We start from the raw sequence: 24590 nt of genomic DNA, 5'->3' as shown, positions 1-24590 counted from the left end.
AGGAAGAGAGGGAGAGAGAGAGAGCGAGAGATGGTGGCCCATGCTCCATATCTGTGCCACAAGTTCTCCTGGGTATTTGCGTGCTCCGTTTTCATCCTAAGTGTAATTTGAGCCTTTGGTTGATGCAAAGTGTGTGCAGCAGGTCTGTTCAAACCCAATCACTCACACTGACATGTAATCCTTTCCCTCCCCATCATCAGTATTGTAATGAATAATGAAACACACTTAAGCAATACACAGCCGTCATACCCCTGCGATGGAGATTCTGATGAGATGCGTGGTAGACCTAATGAAAGGTCTTTTTACTTGTCAATGGCTGGCTGGATGTAAAGCTGACTGTTATCAGTTGAGAGGGAACCGTACAGCTTGGGATATCTGGAGAGCCTGGAGGATCCTCATGTAGCATGAAAATACCATTACTCTTAATGTACCCATTACATCTCAGATATGTACACAGTATGTGTAGGAGCTACCAGACCCCATGGCAACAGAGAGAATACACCCCCTTCTTTTCTTTCCATTCTTCCTTCAGTCAACCTAAAGCCACCATCACAACCGGCACTGTCTGGTGTCTTCTAACACTGTAGTTTCAACATGGAGGATTATTACAATTAATTGGTTAGCGAGACATTATTTCAAAAAAGGAAATTGCCTCTTATAATTATATAGAGCAGGGAATACTCAAGTCCCAGGAATCTCAGCTTCCTGAAATGATGGATCCATCTCCCCCCCCCCCCCAGTAGTGCTAGCGTGTCTGCCAGTTTTCTGTGACGGATGCATTTTCTATGGTCCACATCCACAGCTCCTGGTCTGGCTCAGTGGAGGCTGGGGCTGTTAGCTCATCTGCCCGTCGCCGGTGGCCTGTCCGGTGTCTGCTGGGACTGCTGCTCTCTGCTCTCACGCTCTTCAACTCACAGCATTAAGTCAATCCCAATCCGAGTGTCTGTAAACCCTGTGGACGAGCAGCATGCTAGTGTCTCTGCAGATGGGGTAAATACACTGAGGGGAGGATGGAGTTAAGGGTTCAGGTTACAAACTGAATGAGTAGCCTAGACGTGACAGAGTAAGACATGGATGAAGGCCAAATGTCATACAGCACATGGTTGATACATAGAAATAAATGTATGTCTGATCCTCTTTCTGAGTCTAATGATATTATTAATAAAGATGAGCCCTCATCTTCACAAATGTGACTTTATAAATGCACTATTTCTCAATACTACTATGTGATTATTATGATATATATTTTTTTACCTTTATTTAACTAGGCAAGTCAGTTATGAACAAATTCTTATTTCAACGACGGCCTGCCCCGGCCAAACCCGGGCGACACTTGGCCAATTTTGCGCCGCCCTATGGGACTCCAAATCACAGCCGGATGAGATACAGCCTGGATTCAATCCCGGGGCTGTAGTGACGCCTCTTGCACTGAGATGCAGTGCCTTAGACCGCTGCAACACTCTGGAGGTTTGCTTGGTATCTTTTAACATCACAACATAATCACCAGTGTAGTGGGATAAGAAATGAATCACAGACTTCTGGGAGTTATTTAATTATTTGTTCCTTTTAGGAAATCAAAACATAAAAGTTACACAGATATTGATGATTTAACAATCTGAGATAACAATGTACACTGTTGCCAAATGATATAATTCACACCATAAATATTTATATGTAGGAGCAGGAAATAATTTAAAGTACCTGTTCCTTACTGCAATTTTATCATCAAGGGACCAATTCTGACACACTGATGTTAATAAAAACATGTACCCGCTTCATAACCAAAATGGGTGTCACACCCATTAATGGCCAACTCATGTGGTCAACTTTTAGCATGCTGTACCTTTACAAACAGATATATAGATGGTAAGAGACAACTGGTGACTACAATTACAAATATCTTGGCAGGAGCATTTCTAGACAATAAATCTTTGATAGAAACATGGACGGCTCAGGTATGTTTCAATACAGTCTTGATGATGATGATGAAGAGTATGTCTTGAAATCAAAAGTATCGACAATAGTGATGAGGTAGTAGTCAGCAGGACGCTGCATACCGTACTTTATTTTGAACTGCTGTAACTCGGCAACCTACTGTATAGGCTACTGTCCAGTAACTATTGACATTCAGATATATACACATTATATAGAACCAGGGTTTGAATGTAAGACGTGAAGCATTGAGAGGAAGTGCCTGGAGTTTACGTTGCATCGTGTTGGGTTTGAATTTTGCATCGTTACAAAAAGTTTTTAGGCTAAACTGTTTGATGTGTGTAATCTGTACTTGTCCATTAAAACACTTGTATTTTACAGCCGAGCAAAGAAAATATAGTTGTGATATTTATTTTTGATTAGAGGTATTTTGAGTGATATTGAAAAGATAATCAAATTGTCCCAAATCTTAGAAAAAGCATGCTTTCAGCATGTTTTCAGCATGCTTTCAGCATGGTTTCAGTCAGAATTGGTCCTTGTATTGCACAACAGTAAAATAACTCACGTTACATTGTCCCCCTCTAAAGTGGAGCCTGTTAAGTAGACAGCGGCTAGTTCAAGTTGGATGATTAGGTGCTGGGGTGTGTAGTCAACCTCCATAAAGTGGCCAATCAGGCTGCAGTAAAAGAGGGTGCTGCTGGATTAACACTGGCCAATGATATTACAAGCAGAGTGGCAACCATCCCGTCTGCAATGTCAGGGATTCATTTGATCACAGTATCATATTGTGACGGTACCACAATTTATCACTTCACATAAATCACATCAGTACTATAATCATCCACCTCCCACCACATTCTCTCCCTTTGAGAACAAAGAGCAGCATGAGTCTACAGTACTGAACTACAGGTCCCAGCATGCACCATGGAGGACAACCTGCTTACACACAGAGAGAATGGAGCCCCTCTACTCACTTTCCCACCAGAAATCACACCTTGTATAGACACACTGTGGGACTGGTGCTACCCTTTGAAACGTGCTGACACTTTGTAGTCTGCATGGCTTCTCACAAGAGGAGCACCTTGGGAGGGGGGTTGAATTGCTGTCTTTAAGAATGCCTGTCTGTCTCCTGGCCTATTGGGAGGTGTTAGACCACAGCTACTGTGTGAACATGGAGTCAAGCAGCGCTCCACGTGTCTACTGTACTCCTGGAGGGAGGCAGAACAGCACAGCAGAGAGCAGGCAGACAGCTACAGCAATAACCTCCTTCTGGGTTAAAAATACCCCCAGTCAGTGTGAAGCTCTAGCTACCAACACATCACTGCACTGCACCTGCCATTCACCTCCGTTTGGATGGAGATCCACAAAGGCAGCCCCAGCTATAAAAAGACCGGCATCTTCTAAAATGGTGATAGCAGATGCTGGGTACCTTGCGCCCTGTGTGTGGGAGGATTCTGCCATGGGCTTAAAGGACCCTAAATAGAGCGTTTGACATATGGGCCTCTGATTGTTTGAACATGGAATCTCCTGGACTTCTGCCACTCAGCATAAATCCTTTGATACCTCCGCCACAAACCCACTCATCATCTTTCACCCTGCCCAAATCAGGTCATTCGCTCAGTTGCCAAGAGGCAATTTCCATCGGCTTGAACAATGACCAAGTGTGGGGTTTGAGATAGAGCACCATTGACAACAACATCTGCAGAGGAGAAACATCTACATTGCTGGGACACACACTCACACACATATGGGTCTTATAGTGACAGACAGATAGACAGCAGCATTGTGAAGGAGAGGGTAGTGGAGGTTTAACATGGCTTGGCCACGGCACGGCTCCCTTTATTGCTGAGTTACTACAGAATAAGACGACTGACTACCTGCCTACGCTAGTTTGGTTAAACATGTCATGTGACCAGTTTGTCTTCTTCCTGTCTGAGACAGACCCATATCACACGGCTCACTGCTCTGAAGAGGTATATTCAAGGGCATTTAGATCAATAGAGCTCACATTTAGGTAACAGTTTTTATTCTTTCTTTCTTTCTTTTTTTTCCCCAAGAAAAAGAATGAGAGAAAATGGCCGTCGGGTTCACGAAAATTAACTGTACACTCAGTTTTCCATTATTAATAAATATATACATGTCCTGGTCAAGTCCAGGAGGTGAAATAACTGTCTGACAAGTGAGGCTGTTCATAGTGGTTGCCATGTGTGTTGTCATCAGAACACATTTGGAGATGTCTTGAGGTTCTGACTAGAAACCATGTTAATTAAGAGCCTGCAATTATTCCTTCTGAAGATATAGAGAGAGGGGGAGATCCTTCACATACAGTATGACCACAGACCATAAACAAAACAAAATTATTACTGTACATAGTATTTCTTATATATTTTAAATTAATCTGCATCATTTTATATTTATACTTATAACCAAGTTTTGCATTTGTTCTTCTTTATTTGTATTTTTTTAATGTCTGGGGCCCGAGGGGGTGGAGAACAAGAGAGGTCAGTCTGTCTCCTGTCTCAGTCAGCAGGGTGTCCCTCTCCTGTCCTGAGTCCCTTCTGTCCATGTCTCTCTGTCTGCATTGCCCTGTCCCCATCGCCTTCACAGGGGGCACCTGCTCCTCGATCAGACCTTGGCCTCCAGCATCTCCAGGAAGAGTTTGTGCATGGGCACCTTGCCCTGCACTTTGATGCTGTAAAAGTGCTGCACGGCCTTGGTGGCGGTCTGGCGCAGAAGGGGCAGGGTCATGAGCAGCTTGCCTGCCCGCCGGGGGTCCTCCTGGTGTTGGCTGCTTTCGTAGTCCTGAAGAGCCTCGTGGAGCGCATCCTGGAGCTTCTGCACCGCCTCCACATCCTCTATATGCATGGAGTCTGGAGAGGAGAGGGAGGGACAGGGTCAGTGAGAGAGGGCTCTTCAACATGAGTCTTATGTTAATATCTTCAGAGATATAATGACAACACAAACCATTGCTCGATATATTGAAATGTAAAATAGTTCTGTAAACAGTAACACATCATCTCAATTGTATTTTTACTAAAGTAAAACATGGCTGGGCTGGGTACTGATCTCTCAGTGGAGTCAGCTATGGGACACGTAATCAGCATAATTAACACTGTGAAAAGATAAACTACAGAATGTAAAGAAAAACACAAAGCTTCATGTCTTTTTTTTGCCTGAGTCCTGGAGCACACAATGGAATGAATTGCAGCCAAACCCCAGTGAATGATCACACATTAAACACCTCACTGTTCCAAAGGACAGCTCCGGAATAGACTGTTTTCTTATAAACACTCTGGGAATCGGACGGTGTAAACTAGCTTCAATAAAGAAATTATACTTCCTTCACATTTGGATTCATTTCCTCCCTCCTCTCCCACAGAAACGTCTAGATCAAATAATGAGTGGAATGAAAGTATATACTATTGTACATTTGATTACATTATCATAGGACTGTCAGTGCTTAAGCTAGCTGGACACCATATTTTGACTGATTGATTATCATACAAAATGTATTCTATCAATTCTGATCCAACCTGTGTAACTAAATGTATGTATGTAGGTCTACTGTAACAGTGAAACTGAATCAACAACAACCACCATGTGTCTCGTATGGACTCTGTAGCGCACATCCTCCCTGACCTTCTTTCAGTCTCAGAGGCGGGTTCTCTCTCTGACTCATTGCAGTCACTCTCTCTCTCTGGTGTGCCGTGGTGTACTGCATTGTTCACGACTACTTTTACTGCATGTGTAGTATGTTTCAACACTTTTTTAATTTCTCCCTCTCTCCCATCTCTGCCTCCCACTCTCTCTTTGCCTCACCCCTCTCTCTCTCTCTCTCTCTCTCTCTCTCTCTCTCCCTCTCCCTCTCTGCCTCCCACTCTCTCTTTGCCTCCCACCCCTCTCTCTCTCTCTCTCTCTCTCTCTCTCCCCTCTCTGCCTCCCCCTCTCTCTTTGCCTCACCCCCCCCCCCTCTCTCTCTCTCTCTCTCTCTCTCTCTCTCTCTCTCTCTATCTCTCAGGGATAGACTGGGGTTGTGGTTATCTCAGTGGTTAACAAGTGTCTGGTACTCGTGAGACAGCGTGTCATTGGTCGCCTGACTCATCTCACCTTGGCGGTGCATATTTCACCACACGGGACAATAAAAGGCAAACAGATTTCAGACTTCATCCTAAATTCATTGACTGGAACAACTGTAAGCCCAAGACCTTGAGACATTTCTCACCCTGACGCTTTCCAATCCACAGCGGTAAAAGGAAGTAGGTCGTGAATGGGGGGGCAGAATAGATGAACAAAAGGGAAAATCACCAGGAACTCAGAGAGCTAACTGACTACTGTATCTCCTGTTTGTGTCAAACACAGTCAGTGATAAACAGGATATTAGGAAATATAGACAAGTCAATGCACTGACAAATTATTAGCAATTAAATGCATTTTAATTACAGTGATAAATCATAGAACTAATAAATGTATCAGAGACATTAGTGTGTGTGTGTGTGTTTGATATTTGAGCCATTACAGTGATCTGATCCCAAGAGTGAGTGAGCATAGGGGACACAGGTCAGAGTGAGTGAGCATAGGGGACACAGGTCAGAGTGAGTGAGCATAGGGGACACAGGTCAGAGTGAGTGAGCATAGGGGACACAGGTCAGAGTGAGTGAGCATAGGGGACACAGGTCAAAGTGAGTGAGCATAGGGGACACAGGTCAGAGTGAGTGAGCATAGGGGACACAGGTCAGAGTGAGTGAGCATAGGGGACACAGGTCAGAGTGAGTGAGCATAGGGGACACAGGTCAGAGTGAGTGAGCATAGGGGACACAGGTCAGAGTGAGTGAGCATAGGGGACACAGGTCAGAGTGAGTGAGCATAGGGGACACAGGTCAGAGTGAGTGAGCATAGGGGACACAGGTCAGAGTGAGTGAGCATAGGGGACACAGGTCAGAGTGAGTGAGCATAGGGGACACAGATCAGAGTGAGTGAGCATAGGGGACACAGGTCAGAGTGAGTGAGCATAGGGGACAAAGGTCTCAGGGTGAGTGAGCATAGGGGACACAGGTCTCAGGGTGAGTGAGCATAGGGGACAAAGGTCTCAGGGTGAGTGAGCATAGGGGACACAGGTCAGAGTGAGTGAGCATAGGGGACACATGTCAGAGTGAGTGAGCATAGGGGACACAGGTCAGAGTGAGTGAGCATAGGGGACAAAGGTCTCAGGGTGAAGTGCAGGCAAGAAGGGAAGACAAGAGGTCTCAGAGGAGAGAGTGAGAGGCAGAAGGGAAGAAATATATATAATATATATATATATAGAGGAGAGGATATATATATATATAGAGAGAGAGAGAGAGAGAGAGAGGGATATATATATATATATATATATATATATAGAGAGAGGGATATATATATATAGAGAGAGATTGATAGAGATAGAGAGGGATAGAGTGAGATAGATATTGAGAGAGAGAGAGAGAGAGAGAGAGAGAGAGAGAGGGGGGGGGTAGATAGAGAGTGAGAGAGATTTAGAGAGGGATATATATATATAGAGAGAGAGATTGATAGAGATAGAGAGGGATAGAGTGAGATAGATATTGAGAGAGAGAGAGAGAGAGAGAGAGAGAGAGAGAGAGAGGGGGGGGTAGATAGAGAGTGAGAGAGATTTAGAGAGGGATATATATATATATAGAGAGAGAGAGAGGGATATATATATATATATGAGAGGGAGAGAGAGAGAGAGAGAGAGAGAGAGAGAGAGAGAGAGAGAGGGGTAGATAGATAGATAGATAGAGAGAGAGAGAGAGAGGGGTAGATAGAGAGTGAGAGAGATATAGAGAGAGAGAGGGGGTAAATAGAGAGTGAGAGAGATATAGAGAGGGATATATATATATATAGAGAGAGAGATTGATAGAGATAGAGAGGGATAGAGTGAGATAGATATTGAGAGAGAGAGAGAGAGAGAGAGAGAGAGAGAGAGAGAGGGGGGGGGGGGGAGATAGAGAGGGAGAGATATATAGAGAGGGATATATATATATATAGAGAGAGAGATTGATAGAGATAGAGAGGGATAGAGTGAGATAGATATTGAGAGAGAGAGAGAGAGAGAGAGAGAGAGAGAGAGAGAGAGAGGGGGGGGGTAGATAGAGAGTGAGAGAGATATAGAGAGGGATATATATATATAGAGAGAGAGATTGATAGAGATAGAGAGGGATAGAGTGAGATAGATATTGAGAGAGAGAGAGAGAGAGGGGGGTAGATAGAGAGTGAGAGAGATAGAGAGAGGGATATATATATATATATATAGAGAGAGAGAGATTGATATATAGAGAGGGATAGCGTGAGATAGATATTGAGAGAGAGAGAGAGAGAGGGGGGGGGTAGATAGAGAGAGAGAGAGAGCAAGCATGTAGGCTTTGGAGGAAGGGATGGTTTTAAAAAAACAACTTTGAAGAAACAATTTCCTTGCAATCCATCAGAGAGCCCACGTCGATCCCATTGATAAACTGCTAATTACAAAATCAATCGCTATGAATTTTCACAGCTGTCAGACAGAGGGGCTCCCGGGAGAGGAATCTCACAGAGACCTTGCTCAAACGTTCCGGACGCCCCCTCCCCACCCTGACACAAGGCCTCACTCCCTTCCCCGCCTTCCACACCTCACCTGCCCCACCCCCCAACAAAGCTCTGCCGTGTGAAAGCAAAGCCCACCATCAGCATTTTCATTTGTCAGCCTGACAAAAAAAGAGAGAGCACGCCCGTGGCCCAGCCAGGCATTGATCAGAGAGGGACAAGCCCTGCCTTCTCAAAAGCAGCCTGTCGATATGAGTGTACCGTCTTTGCATTGGAACAAACGAGACCCATCACTCCCTGATACTCATTCCATTCGACTTAACACATTTTATTGACAGGCCTTGTGCTCCTAATGAAATGCTAAATTTATCTCCCATGGCTGGCGTGCCCTGCAGCTACTGTTATGGAGATAGAGAGGGACGGATGGAGAAATATCACAACATGGAAGGATTTCAATTAAAAGCTCAGTCCTTCCCTCCTCCCCTATCTCTCTCACTCCAAACTAAAGGGTAGAGTCAACAACTACTTTAAACACGGACATGACATTTTGGTCATAGATATAGAAATGTAAATATAACATATTAAATTCATATATATTAATGTAATGGAGAATATTAACAAATACAAATGATGAACAATTGTTATCATGAGTAAGATAATATTCCAATATGACATTTTAAGCAGTTTTCTGGATTTGTAAATAGAAGTAGAGTTTTTACATGTAAAAGAACCCCATAAAGAACACTAAAATCATTTTTGATGTGGCGGCAAAAGTGTTTTAAAAATTCAGAACAAATTTAATAGTAATAGTTTGTTCATTTGAAACTAACACTTGCTCTAGATTTGATATATGAAAGTGTTTTGAGATTAATGAAATGTGTCCTAAAATGTATAAATACTGGATTTATTCATAAAATTACAATAAAAAGTTTTTTTAAAGTCCCAATTATTATTACTGACTACATGTGTATATTGCTTGTGATTACCCATTTTACAATATCCTATTGTCCATAAAATACTGAAAATTCATACTGTGATTTTCAAAACATATATTTTGTTTGTTGCAAAAATACAACATCACCTTAAATTAGGAATTTTATATTTATATTTTTAATGATTTTGTTATTTTTGTACCTTTTTTAACTACATTAGGCAAGTCAGTTAAGAACAAATTCTTATTTACAATGATGGCCTACCAAAAGGCAAAAGGCCTCCTGCGGGGCCGGAGGCTGGGATTAAAAACATATAGGAAAAAACAAACATCCTGACAAATGAGACACCATAACACCACATAAAGAGAGACCTAAGACAACAACATAGGATGGCAGAAACACATAACAACACAGCATGGTAGCAACACAACATGACAACAACATGGTAGCAACACAACATGGCAGCAGCACAGCATGGTAGCAGCACAAAACATGGCACAAACATTATTGGGCACAGACAACAGCACAAAGGGCAAGAAGGTAGAGACAACAATACATCACGCGACAAAGTCACAGCTGTCAGTAATAGTGCAATGATTTAGTCTTTGAATGAAGAGACGGAGATAAGAGCTGTCCAGTTTGAGTGTTTTTTGCAGCTCGTTCCAGTTGCTAGGTGCAACGAACTGAAAAGAGCAGTGACCCAGGGATGTGTGTGCTTTGGGGACCTTTAACAGAATGTGACTGGCAGAACAGGTTTTGTATGTGGAAGATGAGGGCTGCAGTAGGTTGCATACCAGAGAGAATAATATAGACATCAAGACATCAAGAAAGCCACTCAGTAGATTATTGACAAGTTTTTCCAACACTTTTGATAACAGGGCAAAATAGAAACTGGCCTATAATAGTTAGGATCAGCTTCATCTTGACCCTTTGAATAACGGACACTTGGTGTCTTCACCTTCCAAGCAATGGGAACCTCCCCAGAGAGGTTAGAGATGGGCTTCGAGATGATAGGGGCAGCAACCTTAAAGAAGAAAGGGTCTAAACCATCTGACCCAGATGTTTTTTTTCCAGTCAAGTTTAAGGAGCTCCTTCAGCACATCGGAATCAGTGACCGCCTGCAGGGAGAAACGTTGTAGCGGGGCAGCGGAAAAAGAGGGAGGAGCAAAGGGGCTTGTCGCATTAGAAGGCGTGGGAGATGGGGAAATGGCTGAGTTGATTAGGAATCATGACTTAATGAAGTGGTGATTAAAGAGCTCCTTGTCAGTAACAACTAGAGATGCGCAATATATCAGTGAAAATATCAGAATTTCTATTAGCTAAAAAAGCCAACATCGGTATCGGCCCGATATATCTAGTTTAACGCCAATGTTAAAAACTGATGTCAAAGCTACCGTGCATAACTATATAACGTAGGTACATGACGTAATAACGCCACGTAAAATGTTGCGCTACACGTGCAACACAGCATTCCTAACCTAGCCCACAATGTCTGCTGTGTGGATTGAGCAGTCAACTCGTCGAGCAGTCATTTGAAAGAGTAAGAACATGGAATGGAATTCATTACACTTGACAATCAACCGTTCTCTATCGTGCAGGGATGTTGGTTTTCGACGACTGGTCGAGCACCGGTATACACTACCAAGTGCTCTATTTTTCAGATGTTGCCCTTTACCGGAGTTACACAATAATAGCGTCACGGCTATTAGCCTCTCTACATACATGCTATGGAACGCCGTTTGGGTGTTTGCGTGTCAAAAAATATACAGTAGCACTGTCAAAGCTGTACAAAAAAGTCTGCAAACAAGAAAACACCGGCCACGGACGATGTGTTTATAATACCGCGTTGGTAGCTAGTTTGAGCTTTGCACCTAGCTAGCACCAATACAACCAGCCTGAAAACAATGATCAGTATAAACTGCAGTAATTTTCATTATTCTTACAAATTATTTATGAATCCTTGTGAGTAAGTATTAGCTAGGTTGCCACTTGTTGTTCTCCTACTGAAATTGAACTTCAGTTCATGAAAATAAATAGCTAGCCAGCTACTTAAATAAAAGTATGTCATTGACAGTGATGCAAATTAATACAAATAGTAGAATTATGCCATACTTTTATTTTGGAGGCTAACCGCAAAGTCCACTGTTGTGGCTAATCCTTATTGTGGCTAGCTTCACATAGATGGGTCCGAGCACCATTAATAAAATAAGAACTGTCTTATAAATGAGGATTCATTTAGATGATGACGCCTAGCTATATACAGTTGAAGTCAGAGGTTTACATACACCTTAGCCAAATACATTTAAACTCAACTTTTTCACAATTCCTGACATTTAATCCTCGTAAAAAATTCCCTGTCTTAGGTCAGTTAGGATCACCACCTTATTTTAAGAATGTGAAATGTCAGAATAATAGTAGAGAGAATTATTTATTTTAGCTTTAATTTCTTTCATCACATTCCCAGTGGGTCAGAAGTTTACATACACTCAATTAGTATTTGGTAGCATTTCCTTAACATTGTTTAACTTGGGTCAAATGTTTCGAGTAGCCTTCCACAAGCTTCCCACAATAAGTCGGGTGAATTTTGGCCAATTCCTCCTGACAGAGCTGGTGTAACCGAGTCAGGTGTGTAAGCCTCCTTGCTCGCACACACATGTTCAGTTCTGCCCACAAATCTTCTATAGGATTGAGGTCATGGAATTGTGTTGGCCACTCCAATACCTTGACTTTATTGTCCTTAAGCCATTTTGCCACAACTTTGGAAGTATGCTTGGGGTCATTGTCCATTTGGAAGACCCATTTGCGACCAAGCTTTAACTTCCTGAATGATGTCTTGAGATGTTGCTTCAATATATCCACATAATTTTCCTACCTCATGATGCCATCTATTTTCTGAAGTGCACCAGTCCCTCCTGCAGCAAAGCACCCCCACAACATGATGCTGCCACCACTGTGCTTCACGGTTGGGATGGTGTTCTTCGGCTTGCAAGCCTCCCCCTTTTTCCTCCAAACATAACGATGGTCATTATGGCCAAACAGTTAAATTTTTGCATCATCAGACCAGAGGACATTTCTCCAAAAAGTATGATCTTTGTTCGGATGTGCAGTTGCAAACCACACTCTGGCATATTTATGGCGGTTTCTGAGCAGTGGCTCCTTCCTTGCTGAGCAGACTTTCAGGTTATGTTGATATAGGACTCGTTTTACTGTGGATATAGATACTTTGTACCTGTTTCCTCCAGCATCTTCACAAGGTCCTTTGCTGTTGTTCTGGGATTGATTTGCACTTTTCGCTCCAAAGTACGTTCATCTCTAGGAGACAGAATGCGTCTCCTTCCTGAGCGGTATGACGGCTGCATGGTCCCATGGTGTTTATACTTGCCTACTATTGTTTGTACAGATCAATGTGGTACCTTCCGGCATTTGGAAACTGCTCCCAAGGATGAACCAGACTTGTGAAGGTCTACAATTTTTTTCTGAGGTCTTGGCTGATTTCTTTTGATTTTCTCATGATGTCAAGCAAAGAGGCACTGAGTTTGAAGGTAGGCCTTGAAATGCCTCCACAGGTACAGCTCCAATTGAGGTATATCAAAAAATAAGGTCCAAGCGTCTTCGATAGAGGTGATCAAGCTGATTCTATACCAATTTACAGAGGCCAGGTCATGAAGGAAGGCTTGCTCATTAAATATTTTTTAGCAAGTGTCTATGACAAATCAGTACAGGTTGTTTCACTGAGCAGCCATTACGAACACAGGCTGTAAAACAGTTATCACTAAGGTCATTACAGAAAACTCCAAACGGATAACTATCAGGATTATTTGTGAGAATAACATCAAGGAGAGCAGCCTTTTCTGGGTGTTTGGAGTCATACCTTGTGGGATTGGTAATAATCTGAGAAATATTTAGGGAGTCCCATTGCTTTAGGACTTGGTCAAGTGGTTTAAGCATGTCCCAGTTTAGGTCACCTAGCAGGACAAATTTAGACTTAGTGTAAGGGGCATTCATTGTTTACAAGAATTGCTCTTTCAATATTGCTTCAATTACAAATCCTTGTAAAGAATGTAATATCCAGATATTCACCTATCATCCCTGTTTGTCACTTTATTTACGCTCTATATTGCACTGCATTGTCGGAACTAGAAGCACAAGCATTTCGCTACACTCGCATTAACATCTGCTAACCATGTGTATGTGACAAATACAATTTGATTTGATTTATTGAGGTGGTGTATATTGTCCTACCTGAGTTGGCGAGAGCGATGGCCTTGAGGGTAACAAACTCCTCCTTCTCCACCTTCAGCTTCTTGTACTTGCGAACGAGCTGCAGGATGGACACGTAGAGGTCGAGCAGGCCCGTGAGCCGCGAGTGCTCCTCGTCCATGATGTAGTCCTCTGCATACACCAGCTCGTCCTCGTAGGGCAGCGAGCGGAACACGATGCTCAGGATCAGGATCTCCATCCAGGCGCTCTGCAGTAGGCTCATCTGGTCTGCCAGGGACAGTGTGGAGAAGCCTGAGGAGACAGAAGAGAATAGTTACCTGCAATACAATGCACTGGCACTCATATCATTTTGTGTTTTTATGTATGTGTGTTTTATTGTATGTGTGTGTGTGCATGCGTGCGTGCGTGTGTGAAAGAGTGGGTGTTTCCAGCTCCTGCTTTGCCCTTAAGATGAAATAGAAAACAGTGAAAAAGAATCGGATGGGCTCTTTATATTCACACTTTGTCAATAGATGAATGCAATTATCTCAAATAAAGGGTGACCTATTAAAAGAACATCAACAAGTTAACAACGCCACTCTGATTATTTTAATCAAAACACTGTGAAGCCGAAGATGTACTGTCCACTTTCAAGGTCTTTTCTCATGGACAGATCTGATCAGTAACCAAAACATGAGTTGTTGGTTTCACCCCGGCTGACTACACTACATGCCACGGCACATGTTAGCAGGAGAGGTGTTTAATTTTAAATGCACTCTGGAAGGTCCTCTCTGAAATGGGTGTCACAGCACTCCAGTGGGCTTTACTGTAAGTGAAGACAGTAAATCGGTGCAAAGGTCTTCGAGACACAAAGCCGTCTGGTCAGCCCTTGTTTCCTGTCACACTGCTATTGGTGGGATTAGCACTGAGACAGATCCTCATTGGAAGGGTCGAGGACGTGACACACACTCAGTGCCGCACTGGGGGAGGTAATGAAAACATACACACAACACTAACATGCACGCTCGCTCGCTCGCACACACGCACAGCAAGGGGTCATGGGAGCCACCCTGCCCTAAAGGCCTGCTTTAAAAAAAAAAAATGCTGATGTTTTATTGGGCACATCCCCTCCTCCCCCACAATCCCTCCTGTCCTGGTCTAGCGGGCCCACGGCGCCCCATTCTGAAAACATTTTAGCCCTCTCCGACGTCGCCTGATTAAAATGATTGCTTTTACAAGTTTACTGTTGCAATACTATCTTCTCCCAGGTGATTAAGAGGTGATAGATTACACTATTGACCAGGCCGCTCACCACACCTCCTCCAGATGTTTTCTCTTAAATATAAATGATCTCATTGGGACAGTCACAGGGTGATGTTTATCTCCCCAGCCCTGACACTGTGGTGGACACACACACATATGGGTGAGAAAGAGAGAGAGAGAGAGAGAGAGATAGAAACAGAAGTGGGAGAAACAGATAGAATAAAGTAGAGAGAGAGAGAGAGTGAGGAAAGGGGCTACCTGAGAGTTTCATTTCCCTTATCGTGGTGATGACCACAGCAGGGGAGAGCTGGAGGATACATTCATTAACAGATTGCGATCGTAATGTGAGGGCCTTCACAATGTGAAGGGGAATCAATAGTCAGTAGAATGGAGGCTGATCAAACAGAGACAGAGACAGGTGCAGGGCCCAGGACAGGGCAGGTCAGGGCAAGCCGGGTGGCCAGGGGTATGTGAACCACAGACAGGACCAGCAAAATACAGACACTTTACCAAATTTGCTAGGAGCACATATTCATATCATTGTAGGAGGAAGCCACAAGTCCAGGTTAGTTCAGGTTCCTGTGCAACCACACCTCAAAATGCATTATAAATCCCTGTCTGAACTGGAGTAGGCGTACCTTGCCATTAGTGAGACAGAATCTGGACTGACCGCAAGGAAATTGTCACGCAAGTGTAGACAAGGTGCAGTCTGATTGCTGCGTCAGGTTGGCATTGCAATCACAGCCCAAGCTTTGTGCACACTTTTAATGCCAAGGAGGACTCAAGCGGAACAAACACCTTGCCCTCAATGTGACAGCACAGGGAAAGAACTTGTTCTAGATTTGTACGAGAGAATGCAGAATCCCTCTGTTATACCAGACACCTCTCAGCAATATGCACACACTGAACACAGCAGCCTGCAATTACGTTTGACGCTAAAAGTCCTTGAATTGAATCTGGTGTTGTGAGATGGAGAGGAGGGGTTTTCCCCCTGCTCGGTCTCTCTCTTCAGGGCCTAAATTATGGCTCCAAATGGAATCTCGTGTCGTTGCCTTGCCGTTTTCCACTCAATTTAATCGAGTAATGAAGTGACTTGCCGACTCCGCAGGTCACATGGCACTCTGGCCGCCACGCTCCAAAGGCGGCCCGGTTAAGTGCCGTCAGAGTGGGTGATTTCCTCTAATGAAATATCAATATTTACATCTTCATTTCCACACCAGTGCCTTGGTGGGATTTGACCAAACATGACACAATATTGACCAAATCTGAAAGACCTGTCTGTGTGGTTGAAGGCCCTTTTCCACTCAGCTGCTGAGTCCACTGGGTGAGTAAGCTAGCAGAGGGCAAGAAAGGCATTTCTGAGATCTTTATTTTTTACATTGATTTTGATTAAGGAAGCTTTCATATAGGGAATTGTGAAGTTATGAGAGAATCGTGCTTTAACATTATAACGTTTTAATTACATTTATAATGTAGTATTTATTTTATCCACTAAACACAAGGGAACTTCAACATACAATTGGTTTTAGTGAATCATCTATGCTGTACCACAATTTAACCACAATGTACCTTCTCCTTACATGTGGACAAGAGGTCCCCAGGATAAATGTCTCTCCCTGGGATTACAGATGGTGACAAACAGACATGTGGTGGCTGTGAACAGGGAACATGTTCTCTTCTCGCCTCTTGTCCAGACACTGAAGACCATGACTGATTTCAACAGTAGACTAATTCACTTCATGCCGCAGCTGCGTTCTTACAAGGAGCCCTGTCCTTGGCTTGGCACAGTATAAAATCACACCAGTTTGTTGCTTGTGTTTATGGAGCTCAATAAACACGGCCACTTGAAATGGTTTCGACAACATTGACAAGCTTGGCCGGTCTCTCTAGCTGATAAAGGCAAATCTAGAATAGGGTTTCACTGCCATATTTTGTATAAATCACATATGAGAGTCATAAGACAGGAATAAATGTGTTTTCTTTGACAGATCATTTCCCTCAGCTTGTCCTGATCTGCTCCCTCACATTTGGCCTGACTTATCTATACTGAATTTGCATACTCAAACAATATCCCTGTCAAAACAGTCCTGTTAGAGTCTCATTCCTCTGTCCTCTAAGCTCTCATATGTTAATCCTATAGAGATGAACACATGTCGAAATATGTTTTGGTTTATCTTATGATGCTTAGCTTGTTATTGCGGATACAACTAGCTCAGTTGGTAGAGCATGGCGCTTGTAACGCCAGGGTAGTGGGTTCAATCCCCGGGACCACCCATACGTAGAATGTATGCACACATGACTGTAAGTCGCTTTGGATAAAAGCGTCTGCTAAATGGCATATATTATTATTATTATTAAAGAGCCAGTTAGGGAGAGACAAAATCCCCAACCGACATTTCTCTGACATATCTCTGACATATCTCTAACGTATCTCTGACATATCTCTGACATATCTCTGACATATCTCTAACATATCTCTGACATATCTCTAACATATCTCTGACATATCTCTGACATATCTCCGACATATCTCCGACATATCTCTGACATATCTCTGACATATCTCTAACATATCTCCGACATATCTCTAACATATCTCTGACATATCTCCGACATATCTCCGACATATCTCCGACATATCTCTGACATATCTCCGACATATCTCTGACATATCTCCGACATATCTCTAACATATCTCTGACATATCTCCGACATATCTCTGACATATCTCCGACATATCTCTGACATATCTCTGACATATCGCCGACATATCTCCGACATATCTCTGACATATCTCCGACATATCTCTGACATATCTCCGACATATCTCTAACATATCTCTGACATATCTCCGACATATCTCTGACATATCTCCGACATATCTCTGACATATCTGCGACATATCTCTGACATATCTCTGACATATCTCCGACATATCTCTGACATATCTCCGACATATCTCTGACATATCTCTAACATATCTCTAACATATCTCTGACATATCTCCGACATATCTCCGACATATCTCTAACATATCTCTGACATATCTCTGACATATCTCCGACATATCTCTGACATATCTCCGGCAGACCAGGCAGGCCACCCCGCGCCGACTGCCTCTGGGTCCACCACTCGTCAGTTTAATCAGGGTGGCATTTCATCTGCCAGAGCAGAGGACGGCCCAAAATTAAATGCTGAAGATTTCTGTTGAGCGGGAGTTCGTATTCTATTAATTTATTATTGTTTCCCTCTCCCAGAGGGCCATTAGTACGGGTCATAAAAAGAGATGTAATTACGAGGCATGGTGGCCCCCTCCAGCTGCAGCCCCCTCGTATTTCACCCTCAATCAAACTACTGAACAGGCCGACAGAGAGAGAGAGACAGAGAGAGAGAGAGGCATGGAGAGAGATGGGGATTGAGGGAGAGGGATGAAAGGAAAGAGATGGAGGGAGGGATGGGGAATGAGAGAGTGAGAGAGAGAGGGATGGAGGGAAAGGAAGAGAGAGAAAGATAGAGAGAGGAAGAGAGAGATGGAGAGGAATAGAGAGAGAGAGTAATTCTCGCTGGACAGGGGCTGATCTATCATGGCTAGCTATCAGAAGGACAAGCCAGCCCTGAAGACTTTTGCCCAACAGCAATCTCACCTCAGTCCAGTCTAGTGCTCTCCAGGCTCCAGTTCAATACTAGCCCTAAAAATCACAGAGGTCCAGCTAGCTCATCAAAGCTTTTATTTCAGAAACAGTCTTTTAAAACATCCCCAAATCTACTACTTTTATTTCAGAAACAGATACATTCTTAATTAAATCATCTCAAAAATGTTATTACAAGAAGCTGTGCTGTTAATGATATGTCCTGATCAGCTCTTAAGGTTGATAAAACAACATTTATTTCATACCAAACAGACTGGAGCAGAAGCAAAGCCGTGTGGTCATTTTGATTCTAATGTGTGTGCAAGCCTGTGTGTGTGTGTGTGTGTGTGTGTGTGTGTGTGTGTGTGTGTGTGTGTGTGTGTGTGTGTGTGTGTGTGTGTGTGTGTGTGTGTGTGTGTGTGTGTGTGTGTGTGTGTGTGTGTGTATCTATGTGAGTATTTGCGTCTGTGTGTGTGTGTGGCCATGTTAGTGGCCATGTGTGTTTGTGCATGTTTGTGCGCAAGTGTGTATTGGCGTGCTTGTTGTGTGTGTGTGTGTGTGTGTGTGCGTGTGCGTGTGCGTGTGTGTGTGTGTGTGTGTGTGTGTGTGTGTGTGTGTGTGTGTGTGTGTGTGTGTGTGTGTGTGTGTGTGTAAGCTGCAGCTGACGGCAATGATTCTTCCTGAATTTACATGACAGCGCCAGGGGGACCCAATCAATAGCTGCTTGGTAATAAATTGCTGTGCTTGACATAAATAATTTACCCTGAGCCTCGGCCACACGTTCAACACACAGCTCAAGTCAGCCTGCTGCAAGCCTTCACTGGATACACAGTGCCCCACACATCACACAAACTACCCTGTCATATATGATGTTACAAATACAATTCAGTACATCTTGAATTTCAGCAGTGGAAATCGGTTTGAAAAGTCACATATAGCTGGATGATAGACAATTAATTAATTAAATTCTGTTTTGCAGGTTAAAACTATGACTAAACGGTTCAGTGCTCTCACTTTTGTGAAGAGCCAGCTATCTCTACTTTTAAGATGATAACCAGACCATTATCCCATTGTAAGTAGTTGGGAATGGGTGATTTGACCAGCGGCCTGTGAACGTTATGAGGTTGTATAACGTTAAATACAGTAATCCCCTTGTCTTAATCTGCACCCCCTGACCCCGTGACCCCGGCTCGGGAGTATTTAGCCGTCCCAAGGGTCCCACAGCCCTCGTTTGGCGTTATATATCTCTGTTTAGCCCAAAGACCAGGAGGAATCTGACTTTAATCATTCACATAATTGCACATAATTTATCTCTGCTGCCAACCAGCAACACGTCTTAATGAGGGACCGACAGCTATCTGACAATGTCTAAAGGCACATCATCAGCTCTCTGAAGGACTTCCTCACTGCAAATTACTAATACTATTTATACCCTGCTGACGTTAATGATGTATATCAAAATATAAAATGCGTTTGATGCTCGGTTTGCTGGTAACTACTCATACAAACGGGTGACATTTTGTAGCATGGCAACAAAACAAAGGAATCCCCCTTCTCTGTTCCTGGTAGAGGTCCCTTTCCTACCCTTAAACACCCCTGCCTGCCTCCCTGCCTCTCTCCCTGCCTGCCTGCCTCTCTCCCTGCCTGCCTCCCTGCCTCTCTCACTGCCTCTCTCCCTGCCTCTCTCCCTGCCTGCCTCCCTGCCTCTCTCCCTGCCTGCCTCCCTGCCTGCCTCTCTCCCTGCCTGCCTCCCTGCTTCTCTCCCTGCCTGCCTGCCTCCCTGCCTCTCTCCCTGCCTGCCTCCCTGCTTCTCTCCCTGCCTCCCTGACTCTTTCCTTCCTCTCTCCCTGTCTCCCTTCCCTCGCTGCCTCTCTACTTCTTCTCTCCTTCCTCTCTCCCTGTCTCCCATCCCTCCCTGCCTCTCTACTTCTTCTCTCCTTCCTCTCTCCCTGTCTCCTTCCCTGCCTGGACTTATCTGATACACCCCCATCTCAATCTCCCAGCCCCCTCAGCATGGTGCTCCCTGCCTGTCTGCCTGGGTTCAGGCCTCAGCATCCACCTGATTGCTCAATCTATCTTTATCTGGTGTGTTGAAGCCTACGTCAGAGGGTAAATTGAATATACTAAGAGCTGTCTGTTGGTGTCTATATTTAATAAAGTACACTGATGAGGTGCTGATGTATTGCCCGGCAGTATTCACACTCTATTACAAGAAGATTACGCAGCTTGAGTAGGATCAGCCTGGCAACACAGTAAGTAGATTTCACAATTTAATGGCAAAGCAACACAAAAAAACCCAGAGGGGGCTGTGGGGGAGGAGGGGGGGGGAGTGTGTAGGGAGCTCACATATACCAGAGGCGTGATATCTCCTAAACATCACTGCCTTGTTCCCTGCTAACAACTAAACATAAGCTACATGACCAATGGAGTCTGTATACTGAGCTAACAGGCTGGAATTGAATCAAGTAGATATGATTGATAATCCACAAAGACCATTAATAAATAAGAACAAGAACCAGGCCAATTCATTAGGCTGTTTGGGTGTAACTGCAAAGCAAAAATCTACAACTACATTTGATAAAAGACAATTGACATTCTGGGTTTTGTCTTAAACTGAACAATTTTGAAAAATATCGTTATTACATGAAATGTCTTACAAAATGTAAAATACTAGGATATGGAGTGTGTTCTACATTCCTATTGAAACATGCAAAAAGACAATGAACCCAACCAGGTTTAGGTCTGTGGACTAGACACAAACCGCAAGAGGAGACCAGCCAGCACTCAGTGAACCCACAGAATCACGCCACAGAATTCCCATCAGAAAACACTCCAACCCTGGAAACAGCAGGTGACAAACGTCTGCCTCTAACAATGAGAGCATCCTGGCGGGCTGTATCACCGCCTGGTACGGCAACTGCTCCGCCCTCAACCGTAAGGCTCTCCAGAGGGTAGTGAGGTCTGCACAACGCATCACCGGGGGCAAACTACCTGCCCTCCAGGACACCTACACCACCCGATGTTACAGGAAGGCCATAAAGATCATCAAGGACATCAACCACCCGAACCACTGCCTGTTCACCCCGCTATCATCCAGAAGGCGAGGTCAGTACAGGTGCATCAAAGCTGGGACCGAGAGACTGGAAAACAGCTTCTATCTCAAGGCCATCAGACTGTTAAACAGCCACCACTAACATTGAGTGGCTGCTGCCAACACACTGTCATTGACACTGACCCAACTCCAGCCACTTTAATAATGGGAATTGATGGGAAATGATGTAAATATATCACTAGCCACTTTAAACAATGCTACCTTATATAATGTTACTTACCCTACATTATTCATCTCATATGCATATGTATATACTGTACTCTACATCATCGACTGCATCCTTATGTAATACATGTATCACTAGCCACTTTAACTATGCCACTTTGTTTACTTTGTCTACATACTCATCTCATATGTATATACTGTACTCGATACCATCTACTGTATGCTGCTCTGTACCATCACTCATTCATATATCCTTATGTACATATTCCTTATCCCCTTACACTGTGTATAATACAGTAGTTTTGGAATTGTTAGTTAGATTACTTGTTGGTTATCACTGCATTGTCGGAACTAGAAGCACAAGCATTTCGCTTGCCAGCAACACGTATGTGACAAATACAATTTGATTTGATTTGATTTGATTTTGATTTGATGAAACCCTCCTGCACAAGTGGCATGCATTGCAGGTTCCACATGGCTCACACTGTTCCTGGATTAGGGGCTGGGGGTAGTTTTGGAGGGGTTGGGGGGGTTCAGCAGTGCCCCCCCCTGCGAAATATGTTAAGGAGACACAGAGGTCATAGCCATGTGGAGCCCAGGCAGCCCAATTCTGATTATTTTGTCACTGATCAGAACAGCTCTGAAAAAAATCTGAGGTGAAAAGATCTAATGTGATTGGTCAAAAAAAACAATTAGTGGGAAAAAAAGAGAATTGGGCTGCCTAAGTTCCTCCTAAACCACTTGGACACAGAGAAATGCAGCTTGGGGGAGGGGGGGGGGGCACCTTAGGAGCAAGTCATCACTCATTGTCCCCAAACACTGGCCTTAATGACCGTGATCCAGCCACAGTCCCTGTCAGCCCACTGTCATATTTGCCTCCTCCCTCCCTCTGCTGCTGCTGGCTCTATCTGGAGCAGAGACGCTGGCATCCACAGCCTCATAATGATCACTAATTCATCAGTAACAGATTTAAAGTAAAGGCTGTCATTAGAGGACCGGGTCCTCAGAGCTGATAACAGCAAACTGGGCCAGGCATCTGCAACACCAACTTTCCCCCTGATAGGTCAACTCAGTCTACTGACAGTACACTGACTACAGTGTGAGGACTTATTGACTAACAATTATTAAGTCTAACTATGCATTGTGTTAGTCAAATCCTGTGGTTGAGATCCTCAGTGTGGCTACAGTATAACTGTACAATTCTACTGTAGTATGTTAATTGAAGTGTATTTCTAGACCATACATGAGAGAGATAACACACCAAATTGATATGGGATCTTGTGAGAGATTGATACCACTCACGGAAGCTAATAGTACCACTTTGCTGTTCCTCAATCACCCTCCAATTAGACGAGGTTAGCTCTACTCCACGGCCAATTACAGCACTTTTAAAACACTTTTTCAAATGTTAGCCGAGAAAAGAGGCAATGAAAAATCAATTGGGAGAACTTAAGTGCCAATCTTCTTGACTTGTAAATGGTTACCTTTGGACTTTGGTCATTGCCCATCTGTCAATGTCCTAATCAATGTGGCCCACTTCATAATGAACTGTTAATCTTTTTAATTCCATTGCCAAAGGCCAGAAAATCTATCAAAATGCAATCAGCAGTTTTCTCCCTCTCTTTTCCTCCCAGAGAGAGTGGATGGGGAGAAAAACATGGTTCTCTGTGCCCTGTGTCTGTGCTAGACTGCCCCGTGTCTGTGCTAGACTGCCCTGGGGTGCCATTGGTGCATAGAGTATTAGTGCATGGAGTCTGGGTCAGCCAGTGAACCATCTCTGATCAGGTTCAGCCATGTACAACTCAATTATGCAGCCATTTCATGGCTGGTGTAGAGGGAATGGCCTAATACAGAGCTCACCAAGGGGAGAACAGGGGAGCTTTGGCGTTACAGTTTCAGTCTCCCTTTTCATTCTAATTTGACGACTTTATGGCACATTTCGGGGTAGTCAAACAACCATAAAGGTTGTAAATTACATCATAGTACTGACACTGTGTTTTATTCATGATTTAAAAACAAAATGGATTTAGACTCTTTAATTGAAATGTATAAACTCCTGAATGCAATACGTTGATGTTGTTGTTGACTCCAGTAGTCAGGTAAATATAAACAATGGGTAAGAGATAAAAGTGGGTGTGTGTGCATGCGTGTGTACACAGGCAGATCAGAATAATCTACTTAGGTTTAATCATCTCGCTGCAGCTTGTGCAGTACTCCAGCAGTACTATGCAAAGCCAAGCATTTCCACACATTTAGAAATGTCAGACAGTCTGCCTTCCAGTTGAGTTTTGGGTTAAACAATCATTATGGAGTCATTCAGAATGATGGGCTTGTTGTCAGACAAGGCATGGCAAATCCAATTAAGATTAGTCAACTATCCACTGTACAATGCAGGTTACGATAATTGTATTAACGCAGCACTTAAAAGCTTTGACATACAAAGCACTGTAGTTAGCGCGCCATATTTACTGTCCTGTATGTCAACACAGGGAGGCAAGGGCTCTGACAACCTTACAGTTGACAATAGAGTGTAGCCTACCTTACAGTTGACAATAGAGTGTAGCCTACCTTACATTTGACAATAGAGTGTACCCTACCTTACATTTGACAATAGAGTGTAGCCTACCTTACAGTTGGCAATAGAGTGTAGCCTACCTTACAGTTGACAATAGAGTGTACCCTACCTTACAGTTGGCAATAGAGTGTAGCCTACCTTACAGTTGACAATAGAGTGTAGCCTACCTTACAGTTGACAATAGAGTGTAGCCTACCTTACAGTTGACAATAGAGTGTAGCCTACCT

The 24590-nt window shown here is 43.6% G+C and overlaps 1 protein-coding gene across 3 annotated transcripts in view; it reads right to left on the bottom strand.

Annotated features, from left to right (window-relative positions):
• Positions 1–1536: 1536 nt before the first annotated feature.
• Positions 1537–24590, bottom strand: part of LOC118368312 (steroid hormone receptor ERR2-like) — a 74950-nt gene continuing 51896 nt past the window's right edge. For all 3 annotated transcript variants that reach the window (XM_052496855.1, XM_052496854.1, XM_052496853.1), the window contains 2 exons: positions 13662–13931; positions 1537–4802 (listed from right to left, as the gene is read on the bottom strand). In XM_052496855.1, the coding sequence (XP_052352815.1) occupies positions 4558–4802; positions 13662–13931 (515 nt within the window). In that variant the 3' untranslated portion in view covers positions 1537–4557. The remainder of the gene's footprint in view (positions 4803–13661; positions 13932–24590) is intronic.

Source organism: Oncorhynchus keta, chromosome 35 (assembly GCF_023373465.1).
Source record: "Oncorhynchus keta strain PuntledgeMale-10-30-2019 chromosome 35, Oket_V2, whole genome shotgun sequence".
Taxonomy (NCBI): Eukaryota; Metazoa; Chordata; class Actinopteri; order Salmoniformes; family Salmonidae; genus Oncorhynchus; species Oncorhynchus keta.
This window is presented reverse-complemented; position numbering and strand designations above follow the sequence as displayed.